This window comes from Camelus bactrianus, chromosome 18, assembly GCF_048773025.1.
Source record: "Camelus bactrianus isolate YW-2024 breed Bactrian camel chromosome 18, ASM4877302v1, whole genome shotgun sequence".
NCBI lineage: Eukaryota > Metazoa > Chordata > Mammalia > Artiodactyla > Camelidae > Camelus > Camelus bactrianus.
The window spans coordinates 18,818,071-18,834,020 of NC_133556.1; the positions used below are offsets into that span (position 1 = coordinate 18,818,071).

Sequence of the window (15,950 nt, forward strand, 5' to 3'; positions counted from 1 at the left end):
GGAGAGGTCTTGCAAAGCACAATGCATTTGATAGAGTCCTCAGGAGAATCATGATAAATTAACTACAGAATAAAGGTCACTCCAGACTCACCCTTATAATGCTCAAAGGGCAGCCTCAAAGGGATCAAATTGATTGGAAAGTAATTTAAGTGCATGCCAGAACAAAGCCCAACACTCTTTGAAGGAGTAGAACTAAATCAAGCGCTCAAAGATGTAAAATTCACGATGCCCATCAGCCAGGCTAAATTACTAGGCTTGCAAATAAGAAAATATGGCCCATAACTAAGAGAAAAATTAGCTAACAGAAACAGACTCAGACAGTGATGCTGGAATTAGCAGCAAAGATTTTTAAAGCTGCTATTATAAATCGCTTAAGTACGTTCTAGGATCTAAAGGAAAATGTATACAAAATTGAGACAGAAATAGACTATTTAAAAGATCCAGAAACATCTGATTACCTGCCCTGGGGTCCATCCTGTCTGCTGGCTGAGGGAAGCCACAGCATCGATGGAGCTGAGATCCAGCTGCTCCAATTCACTCTCGTTAAGAGCCAGAGCAATGTGCCCCAGGGAGACGATATGGTACTCTTTCCAGTAAGAAGGCAAGTCCCAAACCTTCAGGTGAAGAAAAAGTCAGATTAGACTGACCATTACCGACAGTGTTTAAAACAGACATAGGGTAAGTTTCTTTAATATATAACGTGCTCTTATAAATCAATAAGAAAAAGATGACTACATTTGTTTTTTTTTTTTAGTAGACAAAAGACATGAACAGGAGATTCACAAAAGAAGAAATAAACATACAAGAAAAGCTCAGCCTTGGTTATAACTAAAGAAATGTCCATTAACAACAATCAAAGGATACTAAGCTGGCTGATCATATTGACAAGGAGTAAAAAAGAATGATAGTGGAAAGATAAGGGGGAAAGGATACCCTCATTTGTTGATGCTGAGAATGTAAAGTGGAACACGCTTTTCAGAGGGAAACTTGACTATATGTATCAAAAGCTTTTAAAATATTTATACTGTTTGACTCAGAAATTTCATCTGTGGGCATTTAGCCTAAGTAAATAATGAGACAAGTGCCCAAGGAAATATGTACAAACATGTTCCTTGAGGCATTTAACAAATATAAACAATCTAAAAGTCTACAACTAGCTTAATAAATAAGGACTAGCCATAAAATGAAATATTATATAGCTATTTAAAATATCAATACAGATTTATATTTCTGATATGGAAAAATATGCACTGTACAGTGTTGATGTGGACAGCAAGTTATTGAATAGTAAGTGAATATGACACTATTTTTGTAACATGTATATATGAAATACACATGAAATATATAAATATATTTTACACACACATACAGAAGTCTGGGAAGCCTCAGGTGAACGTACCAAAATATTAACAGGGTGTATCTCTGGGTCAAAGATTATGACCGATTTTCTTCTTTATTATTTTCTGACTCTCCTACAACAAACTTGGATTGCTCGTATAAAATTAGAATTTTAACTTTAAGGCACTTAATGTCTAAACTCCACAAAGGTAACTACATAGACCACAACTATCCTAACAGCTGAAACTAGCCACTCAAAGGGATCTTTGCAAAGATGGCAATTTACTTCCAGTCCTCCCTGTCTCTTTTCTGCTAGGTTTTCAGATGAATTTGCAACAGATTCTGAGAAAACCTCCTGCAAGCAGTAATGGGGTTCTCCAAGTGGGGAAAGAAAAGGCACAGCTCCTGGAAACCACCTCGGTCAGAAGCACCAGAACAGCCACAGTCTGATCTGCTGAGCATCCCTTAGATGCCAAGACACAGCCCTAAGAGAGGGAGGAACTAGACATTTCTCCGTTGCGGAGATAATGACTATAACTCTGAACTGATGCTGTAGGATTTCAACAAGATGACCCAGGGGGAAAGTTCTCGGTGGGGAGGGGGTCCATGCACCGCAGGGCTCGGACCATGTGTTGGGTTTTTCCCTCTGCTGAGTGCTTCCTCCCTGAGGCGGGCTTACCTGTACCGCCTTCTCCTTCAGGGTCCTCAGCTGAGCGGGGCTGAAGCCCCTGACGGCCCCCAGCAGCTCCACGTTCCTGCTGAACACATCCTCCTCCAGGCAGAGCAGGCTCTCAGGAGCCCAGCAGGCATTGGCTTCAGCCAACTTAATAATGTCATCTGAAGAGGGAGCGGCGACTCCATGGCAGCCTGAAGAATGGAGCCGAAGGAAGGGACAGGGAATTTCAGGCCAGTTTAGTCTGTTTCTTTATTGAAATGAGAAATATTCCTCTCCAGTCGGATGTATCCACAGGAAGCAGTGTAGGGTAGAAACTGAGTTCAGGGACTCAGGGACCAGTATGAATCCCACTTCTGCCATTTCTTGCCAACAAAATTGTGGAAATGCCAACTTTTGGCACAGCCACAAGCACACAGTAGGAGCTTTGCAATATTATGACTGGACTCCAAGCTGCCTTAAGGGCAGCAGGAGCTGGTGGTGAACAGTTCTGTTCTGGCTTTAGATTCAAATCCAAAGCCATTTAACCCATCTGTGCCTCGATTCCTAGTCTATAAAATAAAGATAAAATTATCTCCTAGAATTTGTATGAGGACTACATGTATTATTACATATAAAGCACTTAGAACAATGCCAGGTATACAGCAAGGACTCATTTATGAATGTTACTTAACATTCACGTTGGCCATTTTTATTATTTATGCTACCTGCCACCACCACCCCATGCATTTGAGTTTACAACCCAGAGTTAAGGCTTCCCGAATTATGAGGACAGGTCACTTCCATCTAAAAGGAGGGTGATTCGCACCCCATGAAAATCTTGGTGGAGGCTGTGGTCTTCCCATCTAGGAAAGAGGAGAAATGGGTTACATCTTCCTAGGCAACGGGAGAGACCCATCCATTTCAGTCCTGAATAAGCTGAACCTTACTAGTCAAACAACTTATTGACCAACTCACACTCGAAATATTGTCTTTGCCAGCCCAGATGTGCCCAACCTGAGAGAAAACCCAAGGCTTTTTGTCTTAAGAGCAATCCTGGATTTCTTGTGTAGAAGCTGATGAGCCCTGATGCTGACAGACTCGTCAGCCAACAACTGGGTGGGGCATTTCCCAAGCCCTGTGGCCACGCCGCTCTCACTGCACCTTCAGTGGAAATTCACTGGACTCCAATCAAGAGGCAAAACTGGACCCCACTTATGTCTGTAATTTATTGCCTAGCTACCCCTCACCCCATCTGAAAGTAAGCTCCTTGAGGGCAGGGATTTTCGTTTGGCTCACGTAGTCAGTGCTCAGAAATTGTTTGTTGCAAGAAAGAAAGTACGCACAGAGTGTCAACTCCTATGACTACAATTATTCTGGGGTCTGGTTAACTTTGTCTCCTGTCTGGCACAAGTCCGCACTTAATAAGCACACATCTATCACTGCAATAATAGCTAATGCTTGCTGAGAAGTTCCTGCATGCCAGGCACTGCTGGGGACATGCTTATAAGTTTAAACCCACTAATCTTCACAATAATCTAGTGAGGTAGGAACTTTCATTATCCCATTTTACAGGGGATGAAAACTAAGGCACAGAGAGGTTAAAGAGCTTACCCAAAGTCACACAGCCCGCAAGCAGTAACCCCAGGATTCATATCCGGCCAGCCTGGCCCCCACAACACCATTCATAGACACTTAGCCATTTTGGCCCTTAAATCAACCGCTTTGAAATGTCTGTTGTACATAGTCACCCATTTAACGTCTCGGCCTGCGTAAGGAGAGCAGGATGCGATTCCAAATCACTTTGCAAAGATGTAACTCTACAGCCTGTGGATTTTTCCCATTCTGTTGCTTTGCAAACACTACAGCCAGTGTCCTCTTGATACCAGGGACTCGGCCAAAGCCCTGCCAAGGGCAGGGGACCAGACACCCCCAAAACACTCACCAGGGCTGGCGTCAGAGCTGGGGCTCTCCTCACTCCTGTTCTGAACAGATTCAAAGACAGCCCAGAGGAATTCTTTGGGGGGCAAGGTCCCAGCCATCTTGGAAGCTATTTGTTGAAGGATATCAGGGAACTGCAGGGCAGAGAAGGCAAAAGAGGAGGAATGAACAATCATTAATACACACTTAACAGACTATATAGTATAGTGTAAATATAACTCTTATACACACTGAGAGACCAAAAAGATTCATGTGTTTGCTTTATTGCAATAGTCGCTTTATTGCAATGGTCTGGAACTCAACCCACAGTATCTCCGAGGTATGCCTGTAGCAGCTTCTCATATAAATTTAATCCCCAGCCCAACTAACCTAGCCACTACAAAGAATCATATAAAATGATACCCAACCTCAATAACAATCCAATATATCTTCAGTAACATAAGAACATATTATTTTTCACCCACCAGATTGTCAAAAATAAAATAAAATAATAACACTTAATGCTGGCCAAGATGTAGCAGACAGGCATACTTGTTTCTCTGTGGGACTGTTAGTTAGATGGTGCATCATTTCCAGGGCAATCTGGTAACATCTATTGTAATTGTAGGTGTGCCTACCCCTTTCTGGTTTGGTAGTGTTTTTAAATTTTTTGGTGGTGGGAGGAGATAATTAAGTTTATTTATGTATTTATTCATTTAATGGAGGTACCAGGGATTGAACCCAGGACCTCGTGCATGCTAAGCACACACTCTACCACTGAGCTATACCCTGCCCCTCCGTATGGTTTTTAAATTTTCATTTAATTCATATGTATTATAAAAAGAAGGAGGAGAGCATTATCTCTGGGTTCCAACAATGTGGTGGCTTCTGGTGGCCCTGGAGAAGGTGCCATCTCTCATCCAGAACTGATACACTTTGTCAAGACTCAGGATATTTTGGGTAGATCTGTCCATGAGTCCAGAGAATTCATCAAAGTCTTCCCTACAGCTATGGGTCACTGTGTTCCAGTTGCCCAAAGAGCGTGTCCCCAGAGTCATCCAGGATATCTACTTCTAATCTTCCGAATCAGAGACACAGTCGAAACCAGTCGTTTCCAGGCCTGGCTGCAGGTGCGAAGCACTCAGGAAACCCACAGATACCCAGGCCTCGCTCTAGAAATTCTGAGACCAGTTGGTCTAGGGTGGGGGCCGTGTATCTGTCCATTTTAGAATCTCCCCAGTGATTCTCATGTGCAGCTAAGGTCACGAGCAACTGCTCTCAGATAAAAAGTTAACTATTTTTTTTGTTTTGGTGAGGGGAGTAATTAAGTTCATTTATTTAATTTTTTAATGGAGGTGCTGGGGATTGAGCCCAGGACCTCGTGCGTGCTAAGAATGTGCTCTACCACTTGAGCTATACCCCACCAGCAATAGTTAACTTTTAAAGAGGAAACTGCACAGAAGAGTACTTTCCATTTTGTATTTTTAAAGGGAGAACATGTAAAGCAGGAGGAAGGTTTTTCAGAAAGGATGCAGAAGAATCTGGGAACAGAAGCTGCCACTGAGGAGAGACCTAGGGGATCTCAGGACCTAGTGGCGTGGGTGGACACTTCTTTTCCTCCTACGGTCTTTGGTATAGTTGGGATTTTTCTAACCAGGAGCATGTATTACTTGGTCTATTAAACATTTCAGTCATTAAAATAAAAAGTTGAGAGAATAACACAACAAAACGCCCATGTGCCCACCACCCAGCTTACAAAATAAAACATCACAAATATAATTGACAGCCCCCTCCCTCACCCTTGGCCTCTGTCCTTGCACGTGTGAGTACAGGGGTGAGCGTGTGTGGATGTGCTTTGCGGTCAACCTGACTCTTGTTCAGCAAACACCACCACCTCCTACCTGACCCTCCACCTGTAAGAAGGAGACCCCTGCCCCACTGAGATGGGCTTGGTCATGTGACTTGCTTTGGCCACTAGAAAGTGACAGCTGGCCATTCTCCAGCCCAGGTCTTAAGGAGGGCTGCCCTTTGTGCTCCCTCTTCTGGAGTTTCAGACTTTCATGGTAAGAAGAACAAGCTCCAGGTAGCTTGGGCCCCAGAGGCAGACTCAGGAAACAGGGGTGTCCCAGTGACCCAGAGACCAGTCAGCTAAAAATAAGTGCTTTCTGCTGCATGCCAGTGAGATCGTGTGGCTTTGTCACATAGCAGAAGATGACTAGCCCGTGCTCATTTGGCGTGCCCCTTGGCCTTGTCTAACTCTTGAACAGTTACTCCAAGTAGAGTGTTACACCTAAAGGCAATGCTCAGTAAAGATCTGGTTTTGGATTGAATACATTTGCCCATGTGATCACATGGCCACGCGCAGTGGTGCTGGTGGGTGGGACCCCTCGAACGGGCACGTGTGTGGGAAGCACACAGCGGAGCGGCAGCTAAATGACGGCTCCCAGGCTGTGCACAGTTGCCTAGAAAGACCCAGCATACTTTTAGCTTCTGCCTCACTTCCTTTTTCTGAAACTTGGACATCTTGGAGCGGACCTGGAAACATCTGAGCTCTTTGAGATAGGGAGGAAGTTTCCAGCAAAACAAATTGGCAGCAAACCCAAGGGGATATCACTAACCACACTTTCTATCCCCTTCAGACTCCCTCAGTATTCTAAAGACAGAACACAGAGTTACCTTGGTGACAACAGAGCTTAATTCAACTGCTGAGAAAAGTGCCAGAAAGGATCCCAAGTCTTTTGTAGTCTCTGCTGTCCAGTTCTGGGGGAGCCTAAGAAGAGATAGCAAGCAGTAAACTGAAACACAGTGCTGTTGCCTTTGTCCCCAGCTTCTTTTTCCTTTTGAAAAGACTATATTTCTACCTGGAGAGGCTGCCAATCATGTGAATCCACTTCCCAAACCAAGAAAATAGGCCTGTGATGCAGGCTGACCAAACAGAGTCATCCCTGGGAACTCTGATGGACCTACTAGAGAAGCTCTCTCTTTCTTCTGGTATCTCTCGCAGTAAAAAGGATATTGGAGGCCATTCCTATCACCAAATGGAGAAAACGAAAGGCCACACCCAAGAACACAGAGCTGAGGGATGGGAGGAACATATTCCTGATAGCATCATTTGAGCACCTGGATCTAGCCATGCCTGAAGTCTGAACCAGGATTTTCCATTACGTTCCATTTCTAACTTCAATAAACTCCCATTTTTTAGTGTGAATTGAACTATTGAATTTCTGTCATTTGCATCAGAGTGTTTCCTTCTTCCCTTTCCTCAACAGAATGGTGATGATGTATTTGTTCCTTTTAAATTACTGCCACAGTCTTCTCTTAACGGCAAGATGAAATTTCCTCTTGAACTTGGCAGGATAATAAAAGCACTCACCCTGCATCCACTGTTGTTCTCATAGGGACCATAAGTGTTTACTGGGAAGTGGTCACACTATATTTGGTGACAGCTCTAGAGGAGGTCTGCCCAGTTAGCAGTGATAACCCTTCTCCTAGGACCAAGGCAAGTCACTCCTGGCCAAAAAGCCTCCCTTTATCTCTTTGATTAACAGTTTATCCCACTAGACTCTAAATTCCATGAGGGCAGGAGCCACACTTAACAACAGCCACTGCATCTTCCCTCCTGGTCGTAAAGCAGTTGTCACGTACTCAGAACTTCTGTCCCGGGCACTGTTGTAAGTCCTCTGCCTGCATGAATTCAGCTGATCTTCACAACAGCCCTACCGGCTGTCACTGTCCCCATCCTACACATGCAAATGTAAAGAGCAAAAGACTGAGTAGCTTTTCCAGGTCACACAGACAGCAGATGATAGAAACAAAATTTTAACCCGAAGAGTCAGGCTCCCAAGTCCCAGCTCTTTAACTCTGTGTGATAGAAAGTGCCTGGGACATTAATTACCCCCAAATCGTTTGTTGGCTAACTGTTGACTGATGGCTAAGCCCTGTTCAAATATCTGACTTAACTCTAGAAAACTCTGCATGGGAAAGAACAGCTCTGTTTTCCCCCCAGAGAGCTCTCACTCACCCAGAGCTGACAGCACCGCGATTATTTGCATTATTATTATTGGCAGTGTTGTTTCACAACGAAAAATAATATCTCCTTGCATTTGCAAAGCACCATTTTTTCATGACTCTTTCCCTTTCCACATGCCAAGATGTACTGGTCACAACCACGTGAGGCCTGCAGAGCAGCGGCTGTTCTCATTTGACGGGGAATTTGAGGCCAAAAGAAGAAAGGTCACGTTTCCAGAATAAACGGAAGTGTCTAACTTCATCGTAAGTGGGAGACACTGTCTGCTTTGAGGCAGGAGAGCCAGGGCGGGGTCCCCTCGCCAGCACACCCGCCCACCCAGCCTGCAGAGCCGAGCCCCGGCCACCTCACCCGTGCTCTTCCAGGAGCCTGATCTTCACCACGGCCTTCTGCTCAGGACTGAGGTCTGGGCAGTCTCTGAGGCCACGCAGGGCGGTGGCCCAGGCCCTGGGGGACACCCCACGGTGGATGACGGCTGCCGGCAGGTGACAGAGCAAGTTCCCCAGGATGTCCACAGTGTACTCGTCAGCAACGGAGTGGTTCTGAAACCGATACACGGAGCTGACGGAAGGATACCGCAGGGCTCAAGATCGTGATCCCTTAAAACACTTCCTGACCCCAAAACTTGTAAAAGTTCCAGGATCTGAGTCACCTACTCTGCCACGGATTCATACAGACAGTGCAGGGCCAGACTGTACCCCAGGGACACTGGCCTCTGAAGTCTGGGAGACCCCAAGGCAGCAGGCGGGGAGGGGGCATGGAAGATTTGGTGCATCATGATTGCTCAGTCAACGAGGCTGTGGTCTCACTGTTGTTGCTCTGAGGATACCCCAGAGTTCAGTGGCCATTATAATACTGGTACAGCAGTGATAGAAACAGCACTTCAAAGTCTGTATGGCACTGGAAAGCCTTCAAAACTCTTTCTCAAAATGACACAGATAGCTAACATTTATTGGATGCTCGCTATGTGCCAGGCACTGTTCTAAGGGTTCCCAGGCCTCAATCCATTCACCTTCAAAGTGACTATAAGAAGTAAGAACTAATATCATCCACTTTTTCGAGATAAAGAGACTGCCAGCTAATGCCAAGGCAGCGTGCCCTTCGGGCCCTTCACTAAACAATAGATGACCTATTTCATGTCCCCAATAATTCTATGAAGGAAGTGCTACTGCACCCATCTTACAGATGAGGAGCCTGAGGCTTGGGGAGGGGAACTGACTTGCCCAAAGCCACATAAGCGATCACTGCCAGAGATGTGTCTAGAACCCCGACTCTGTGTACTGTGCTCATTCCAGTCCTCCAGAGCAGACTCCCCTCATTCAGGTCCCGGAATGGCAATCTCTAGAACCAGTGGTCAAGACTGTTCCACCCCGAGGCATCAGAACCAGCTTTGAGACCCACAAGTCAGACTTCTGGCCATCACCACAGGCATGAGAGCCCAGCCAGACCCCCGGGGGCTCCCCAGGATGGCCACAGATGCCCAGAGGGGAAGGGGTACCCGTGAAAGTGTCCCCCAGGAAGAGTTTCCTTACCAGGCACTGCTGTACTTTTCTGAGGACAGAATTCTTTTTGTGGGAATCTAAAACCAAGGAGTCCAGCTGACTCTTCCCCAGGCTGATCAGAAAGGGCACACACTGGGAGGCTGGGACAGAAGCCAGGTAGCGAGCCCTGGAGAGAGATGAGGAGAACCGGGGAAGGAAAACAGTGCCTGCTCTGCATTTGCCCCCGAAATCAGGGTCTGCATGCCCATGGGCTTATCACAGGGGTGTTCCTTATATGTCTGTTCTCCCCTGGGATGTTCTGGCTTCTTCGGGCAGGTAGCAAACCTCCTACCCATCATTTTCCTCTTTTAAGGGCAGGAAACAAACTTCCCACCATGCTCTCCTACAAGTGGGAAACAAACTTCCCATCATGCTCCTCTCCTACAAGTGGGAAATAAACTTCCCATCATGCTCCTCTCCTACAAGTGGGAAATAAACTTCCCATCATGCTCCTCTCCTATAAGTGGGAAACAAACTTTCCATCATGCTCCTCTTCTCTGCCCCAGCAGCCTGATCAGAGACTAGGATCTCCATAAACGGAAGTTGACTGATGGACAGGTTGAGCAGAGATGAGGAGAAAGGAAATAAAAAAGTAGAAGAAGAAAGAGACAAAGAGAGAGAATAAAATTGAAAGTGGGAGGGAAAAAACAAGGAGAGAGTGGAGAGAGCAAGAGAAATGACTCTTAATTCCGTCAACTCCATCCCAGAACTCTCCTCTCAGCTCTTGATTGTATATTCTCCACAGGGGCAACATCGCCCCCAAGGGGAAGAAACTTAGTTCAGGAAGAGGGAGAAAGTAGGGAAAACATCTGAGTTATTACAATGATTTGTGATCCACCAAAGCTCAATCCTACTCAACAAAATCTTATTCCATGTAATTTCTCTCCTTGGGGAGAAATTAAATTTTTCTCCTTTGGGAGGCAATAAATGATGATCTCTCTGAAACAAAAATCGGTCCCCAGAATACCAGCAAAACACCCCCAGGGCATCACACAAGCCCTCCCTGATCTGACCATCCCTTACGTCTCTGGCCTTCTCATTTGAGCCCCTGGATCCAGACATGCCTGAAGTCCATCCCTGGACTTTCCAGTTACCCAAACGCAGAATTACCTTTTAGCGCCTAAGCTAGTTTGAGGTTAAGTTTCTGTCACTTTCAACCAAATATCTACTTGATATTGTAAGTGGCTTCATGCTTGTCTATTTTCCCTCCATGAGATTGTAAGTTCTCATAAGGGGAAAATTTACTTAACTCTGAGAATTTAGTACATAGTAAGTGCTCAATAAATAATTTTTTAATTGAATGAAGACAATGGCAGCAAGAGAAGCGAGAGGGAAATAAAGAGGAAAAGAGAAAAACAGTATCCAGACCATATTTTAAAAGCAGAGCTGTCCCCCAGGCCTGAACACCCACCCACACCAGAAGAAATCCTCACTGCTTGCATCAGCTCTGATGCCCCTGGAGCCTGGGCACAGCTGTGAGGCGAGCCCAGATGTGACCTGCTTCACCGGCACTCGCTCATTCAGGCTGGGGTTATTTTGGCTTTGGCTTTGGCTTTTAAATAACAAGAAAAAGCCAGAAAATCTGTCTGAAATATAGATGTGGGGCTCAGAATTTAAATCCTGGTTCTCTAGGACTTGACTGTTGAAGGCACGCTCCACTCTGCCTCTGGTTCTTCACCAAAAGCCAGGTGGAGAGAGTCACTTTGGCTTCAGAGACTCTCGCTGATCTTACTGCTGAGCCAGAAAGGGGGACTGACATTCACTTACGGGAGTGCAGCCAAGAGGAAGGGCGGCATAGAGGCCCTGGAAACTTCCCAGTATTTCCACGCCAAACAGTTAATCTGAAAGATTAAAGCGGTTCTAGGAATTTAGCCCAATAATAATAAGAGCAAACACAGATTGTGCTTTGCTGTGTGTCAGACACTCTTCTGAGTGCTTTATATATGTTCACTTAAAGAGAACACCCTACGATGGAAGTACCGCCATTGCACCCAGTTTATGGATGAGGAAACTGAGGCAATAACAAAATGCACACACAAATCTAAGTCTGAGAAGGCTTATTCACAACTGCAAGAAAGTCAATGGCCCTCATTCGGGGACTGGTTAAATCATGGTATATGCATACATCTGAGTACTATGCAACTATCTTGTTTCCATAAGATAGATTTACTGTGTGTGTGTGTGTGTGTGTGTGTGTGTGTGTATGACATAAATTTAAACAGAATACTGTGTACAGTATGAGCTCATTTGTGTTTTTTAAATTACATGTAGATGTTTTATCTATACCAAAAACTCTCCAAGTCAATAGCAGACTTTCTCTGTAGTCCAAACTCTATTTCCAACGCCTGCTTTTACTCACTTAGATACCGTGAAAGTCAGTTACTGCCCCTGATCTCCCCACAGAGTTAAAAAGTCTCCTTAACTGTTTGAGAAATGAAGTTTTAGATGGAAAAGCAAATGCTCCTAGAGAATTGCTTCCATTCCAAGCTACCCCTGGGAAGGACAGAAAGGTTAGATGAGGGTATGACCTGCAGTCCCAGGCGAGCATAACTGTGAACAAGCAAATGGTACACCTTCCAACTGTATTTGGAGGTTCAAAGCTGCATACGGAATAACCAATCTGCTGAAACTCTGCCTGTAGAGATGTGGGGTTGTGGAGCTTTTAAAAAAGAAATTGGAGAAAACCTGGGTCAATCTTTGGCCCCATGTCATCACTTGCATTGGGATAATCCTGGCTCGAATCTCTTAAGACGCCGCAGTTAATCCACCCAGCAACTGGGGTAGGGAGAGAGGATTAGAAGCAGGGAAGTGCTCCGATGGTACCTGACACGGTGAGAGCAGAGAGAAGTTGTTCTCAAAATACTGGAAATGAGCCAGAAAGGAGTCTGCGCTCATGGCATCCACATGGGAGCATGTCACGCCTTTGACCAGCTGCCCTGAACTGGAAAACAAAAGGAGGGCAGGGAAGAGGGAGGCAAGGAAGAGCAAGAGAAGGCAGATCTGGCCTGACCCCAGCTGCAGGCGGGCCCACCGTCCAACTATCCCTCCAGGGAAATCAGGCTCCTCGGGAGGGAGACTCCAAGGGCTCGCCAGCCCCAGGCTCCTACCTCAGGAGCTCCTCTGGCCTCCCGGTTGTCTTTGACAGAAGCTCATACAGGAACAAGGCCTGAGGGAAGAGGATGATTGCCGCGTTGAGGGAGCGCTGACTCATCGTGACGAGTCCCGTCGGGAAGGCACACCATGCTCCCACTTTACAGATGGAAAGATGGAGGCTTCGATACTTACCCAGGACCACACAATTGCTAAGCAGCAGAGCTGGGATTTGAACTGGTGTCCAGTATTGCAAAGCCCACAGGCTCACACCCTAGGTGATCCCAGTGCTCCAGGAGGTGGATGAGGAACAAAGCCAGGCCAGCAGGGCTGGAGGTCTACTCCCTGCGCTCTAAGAAGCCCTCTGCTCAGTTGAGGACCCCCCCCCGTAGCCCCTATTTACATGCCCACCTGCTGGTTCCTTGAACACACAGCACCCCACGAAGCAAAATAGAGGGATGAATAGACCAGGACCAGCCAGGAAGTTCCATCAGTAAAGTAACTCCTGCTCACAGCAGCATCCCCTCCAGCCCTCCCAGGCGGGCACTCCAGGAGACCAAGACTTGGTAGGAAGGGGGGTCGTTTGTTTCACGGAATGTAGCTTTACAGAACACCTAACTTGCAAACATGATCAAGCACAACATTCATCTATTTATGTAGACTCTGAAACTTGGAACGTAATTCCCCAGACTAGATTACGAGCTGGCATTGGGCGGAGGCATCTGTGACGTGGCAGCTGAACCCAGGCGAAAGGAGCAGCAGGGGAGGCAAGTTCCAGGTGTTCTCTGTGTGGCCCCAGAGATTTCCTTGGGCACAGGATCTGAGGGCAGACTGGGACCTGGGACCTGGGACCCTCTGCTGGAGTGCTTGTGCCTGGACAAATGCTTCCTCAAACAACAGAATACAATAAAACTAAAAAGAGCTAAAAATAACTACATGCATGCGCAGTTGGGGCAAATTGTGTTACTGACCTGGGTTCTTGGACTCTTTAGTCAATAGAAATTGATAAGAGTCCAGATGAGAAATTCAGGCAGGGCTGTGCTGGGACTTGTGATGCAGCACAAGGGAGCACAAACAAGTGACAGGTTCCCTTGCTAGCTCTCAAGGTGGGGCAGGGCAGTGAGCTGGTCCCTTAAATGGGGTCAGGGTAGGCACAGATGGGTGGGTCAGGCTGGAGGGGTCATCTTCCATCTAAGAGAGCACTAATTTCGTGCTGTCTGTCTTCCTCGCTAGGATGGAAGCTCCCCGAGGCAGGGGTTTCCCGCTGTTTGGTTCACTTCTACGCTACCAGCACCACACGCAGCACCAGGCACCTGGTGGGCAGGTGCCCCACTGATGAGTGAATGAAGGAGAAGCAATTTGGGGCAAGTTTCCAAGGCCACGCACTGGTGTCCACAGCGCAACTCTTCCCACGCGGCCCCAGCACTGGCCGCATTTTATAACCCGGGTCACAACTGCTCTTACGTGTTGTTCTCGTGAGACGTGATCCCCATTCTGCACATGAAAGAACCGAGTCCGCAGGAAGAGAAGCCGTGAGCCCACAGTTAGTAGACGGCAGCCCCTGAATTCACACTCGTATTTCGTCTAACTTAACACTGCACAGTTCTGCCTCTTGGGTTTAATCACACACAAATCAGTGTCTTTTACCAAATTAACCTTAGAGCAGACCTTTCCCACAAGACAGTCAGAAATCCAGGCACCATCTCCGGGCATCGAGGTCGTACCTGACTCCTCCGAAGCTCCTTTTCCTTCAGGACTGCGGAGTTGAATTGGGGTTCCCGCCCTAAATCGAAGAGAGACACTTCCTTGAAGAAAGCCCCTTGTATTTCCGCAATGCCTGAGGCGGTATCTCCCGCTTCAATCATCTGCCAAGAGTGAGAAGAAACACAGTAACGATCTCGGACAAGGTGCACTGAACTGTGGGTCAGGGCCGGGCGCTGTGTCCTGTGCTTCACGGGCAATGAAATCCACCGGGTCTGCTCAGCAACCCAGGGAGGTGGTGGTCGGGGGGGGCTCTTCTTATTCCCAATTTATAGGTAAGAGAACTGAGGCTTAATGAGTAATGGGCTGAGAGCTGATACATGAGATTCAAGCCCAAGTGTGTCTTGTTCCAAAAGCCACACTCTTTCATTTAACCGTAGGTGCTACAGCTATCTGCAAGGTGTTGTTATTTTAGGCCAAGCCCTCTGGGTTTGGTTTCTTAACAGATTTTGCCGTCGGACAGGGTGAGTCTGATAGAGTAGGACGCCCAGAAGACCACTGCCAAGTGAGAAAGAAGAGTATGGACATGGCTTTGGAGCATGGAAGGAGGAGATTTCACAAGCCCTGTGGGGACTTCAGGATTCACTTTAACATTTGAAAAACGAGCTTCTAAAACATTATTATAGCAAGAAACCTAACTGAAAAAAAAAATGGTTTCCAGATTCGACTGGCTGGGGAGGTAAGAGAGCACTAGGGTCTGGGAAAACTACAGCGTGACCCCCGGTGCCTTCTCGGGACAGGAGGGAAGGTGGGCATCAGGAGAAGGCGTTCTCCAGGCTCAGAACAACCCCCACCCACAGTCACAGCCCACACAAAACCCCAAAAGCACACACTTGGTGAGCCACGTGGCTGAGGACCAAACGTCTTCCTCTCACCTTGCTCAGGACACCCTGCCGCTGGGCAGGCGACAGGTCGGACACGTGCAGGGAGACGGTGCTTCTCAGGAGCTGCGAGAGGTCCCTGCGGTCCATGGCGTGGAAGGCCTGGGTGCCGACCCCGGCCAGCAGCACGCCCATCTGGCTGACGTTGTAGAAGGACAGCACCTGGGGGCCGCCGGCCGAGAAGACGGTGAGGCCCGGCTCCCACCTTCCACCTCTGGGACATTTACGAGGCCCCACCGCATGCCGGGTGTCGGGATGGGTGCTGGGGCACCGCAGTGAGCACGGCACAGGCTGCCCTCCCAGACCCCCTCTCCCTCTATCAGGAAAGAGAGTTAAGTATCAAAACACGAGACCCTGAGTAACTGCTCCGCTAGGGGAATTACCATGCTATTCGAGGCCACAGTACAACTATCCCAAAGTGGTGACCCATGCGCCACAGCTGACCAGGCAGTGGGCTTTTCTGTGTTTAATTTGAACTAGCTGACAACATTTGAAAATGGAAGGAACCCCTGCGGGGGAGGGAAATGGCTCAGCATGCACGAGGTCCTGCATTCAATCCCCAGTACCTCCACTAATTTAAAAAAAAAAAAGCTGGAAAAATTATTTTTTTTTAAGTTGGAAGAATCCCACAAAAATCCAGATTAGAGCTTCTGCTTTATTAAAAAAAAAAAAAAAAAACCTGAACATCACATCAGGCCCAAGTTGGCAACAACAGGCAAGAAACTTCGAGTAGGTCATGG

At 47.0% G+C, this 15,950-nt stretch overlaps 1 protein-coding gene across 2 annotated transcripts in view; it reads right to left on the bottom strand.

Annotated features, from left to right (window-relative positions):
- The window catches only part of OTOA (otoancorin), a 47,659-nt gene that overhangs the window by 13,151 nt on the left and 18,558 nt on the right, over positions 1-15,950 (bottom strand). For both annotated transcript variants that reach the window (XM_074345420.1, XM_074345419.1), the window contains exons 13-23: positions 15,205-15,372; positions 14,293-14,433; positions 12,586-12,644; positions 12,302-12,419; positions 11,246-11,319; positions 9,470-9,605; positions 8,289-8,479; positions 6,587-6,680; positions 3,936-4,065; positions 2,018-2,205; positions 459-614 (exon numbers count right to left, since the gene is read on the bottom strand). In XM_074345420.1, the coding sequence (XP_074201521.1) occupies positions 459-614; positions 2,018-2,205; positions 3,936-4,065; positions 6,587-6,680; positions 8,289-8,479; positions 9,470-9,605; positions 11,246-11,319; positions 12,302-12,419; positions 12,586-12,644; positions 14,293-14,433; positions 15,205-15,372 (1,455 nt within the window). The remainder of the gene's footprint in view (positions 1-458; positions 615-2,017; positions 2,206-3,935; positions 4,066-6,586; positions 6,681-8,288; positions 8,480-9,469; positions 9,606-11,245; positions 11,320-12,301; positions 12,420-12,585; positions 12,645-14,292; positions 14,434-15,204; positions 15,373-15,950) is intronic.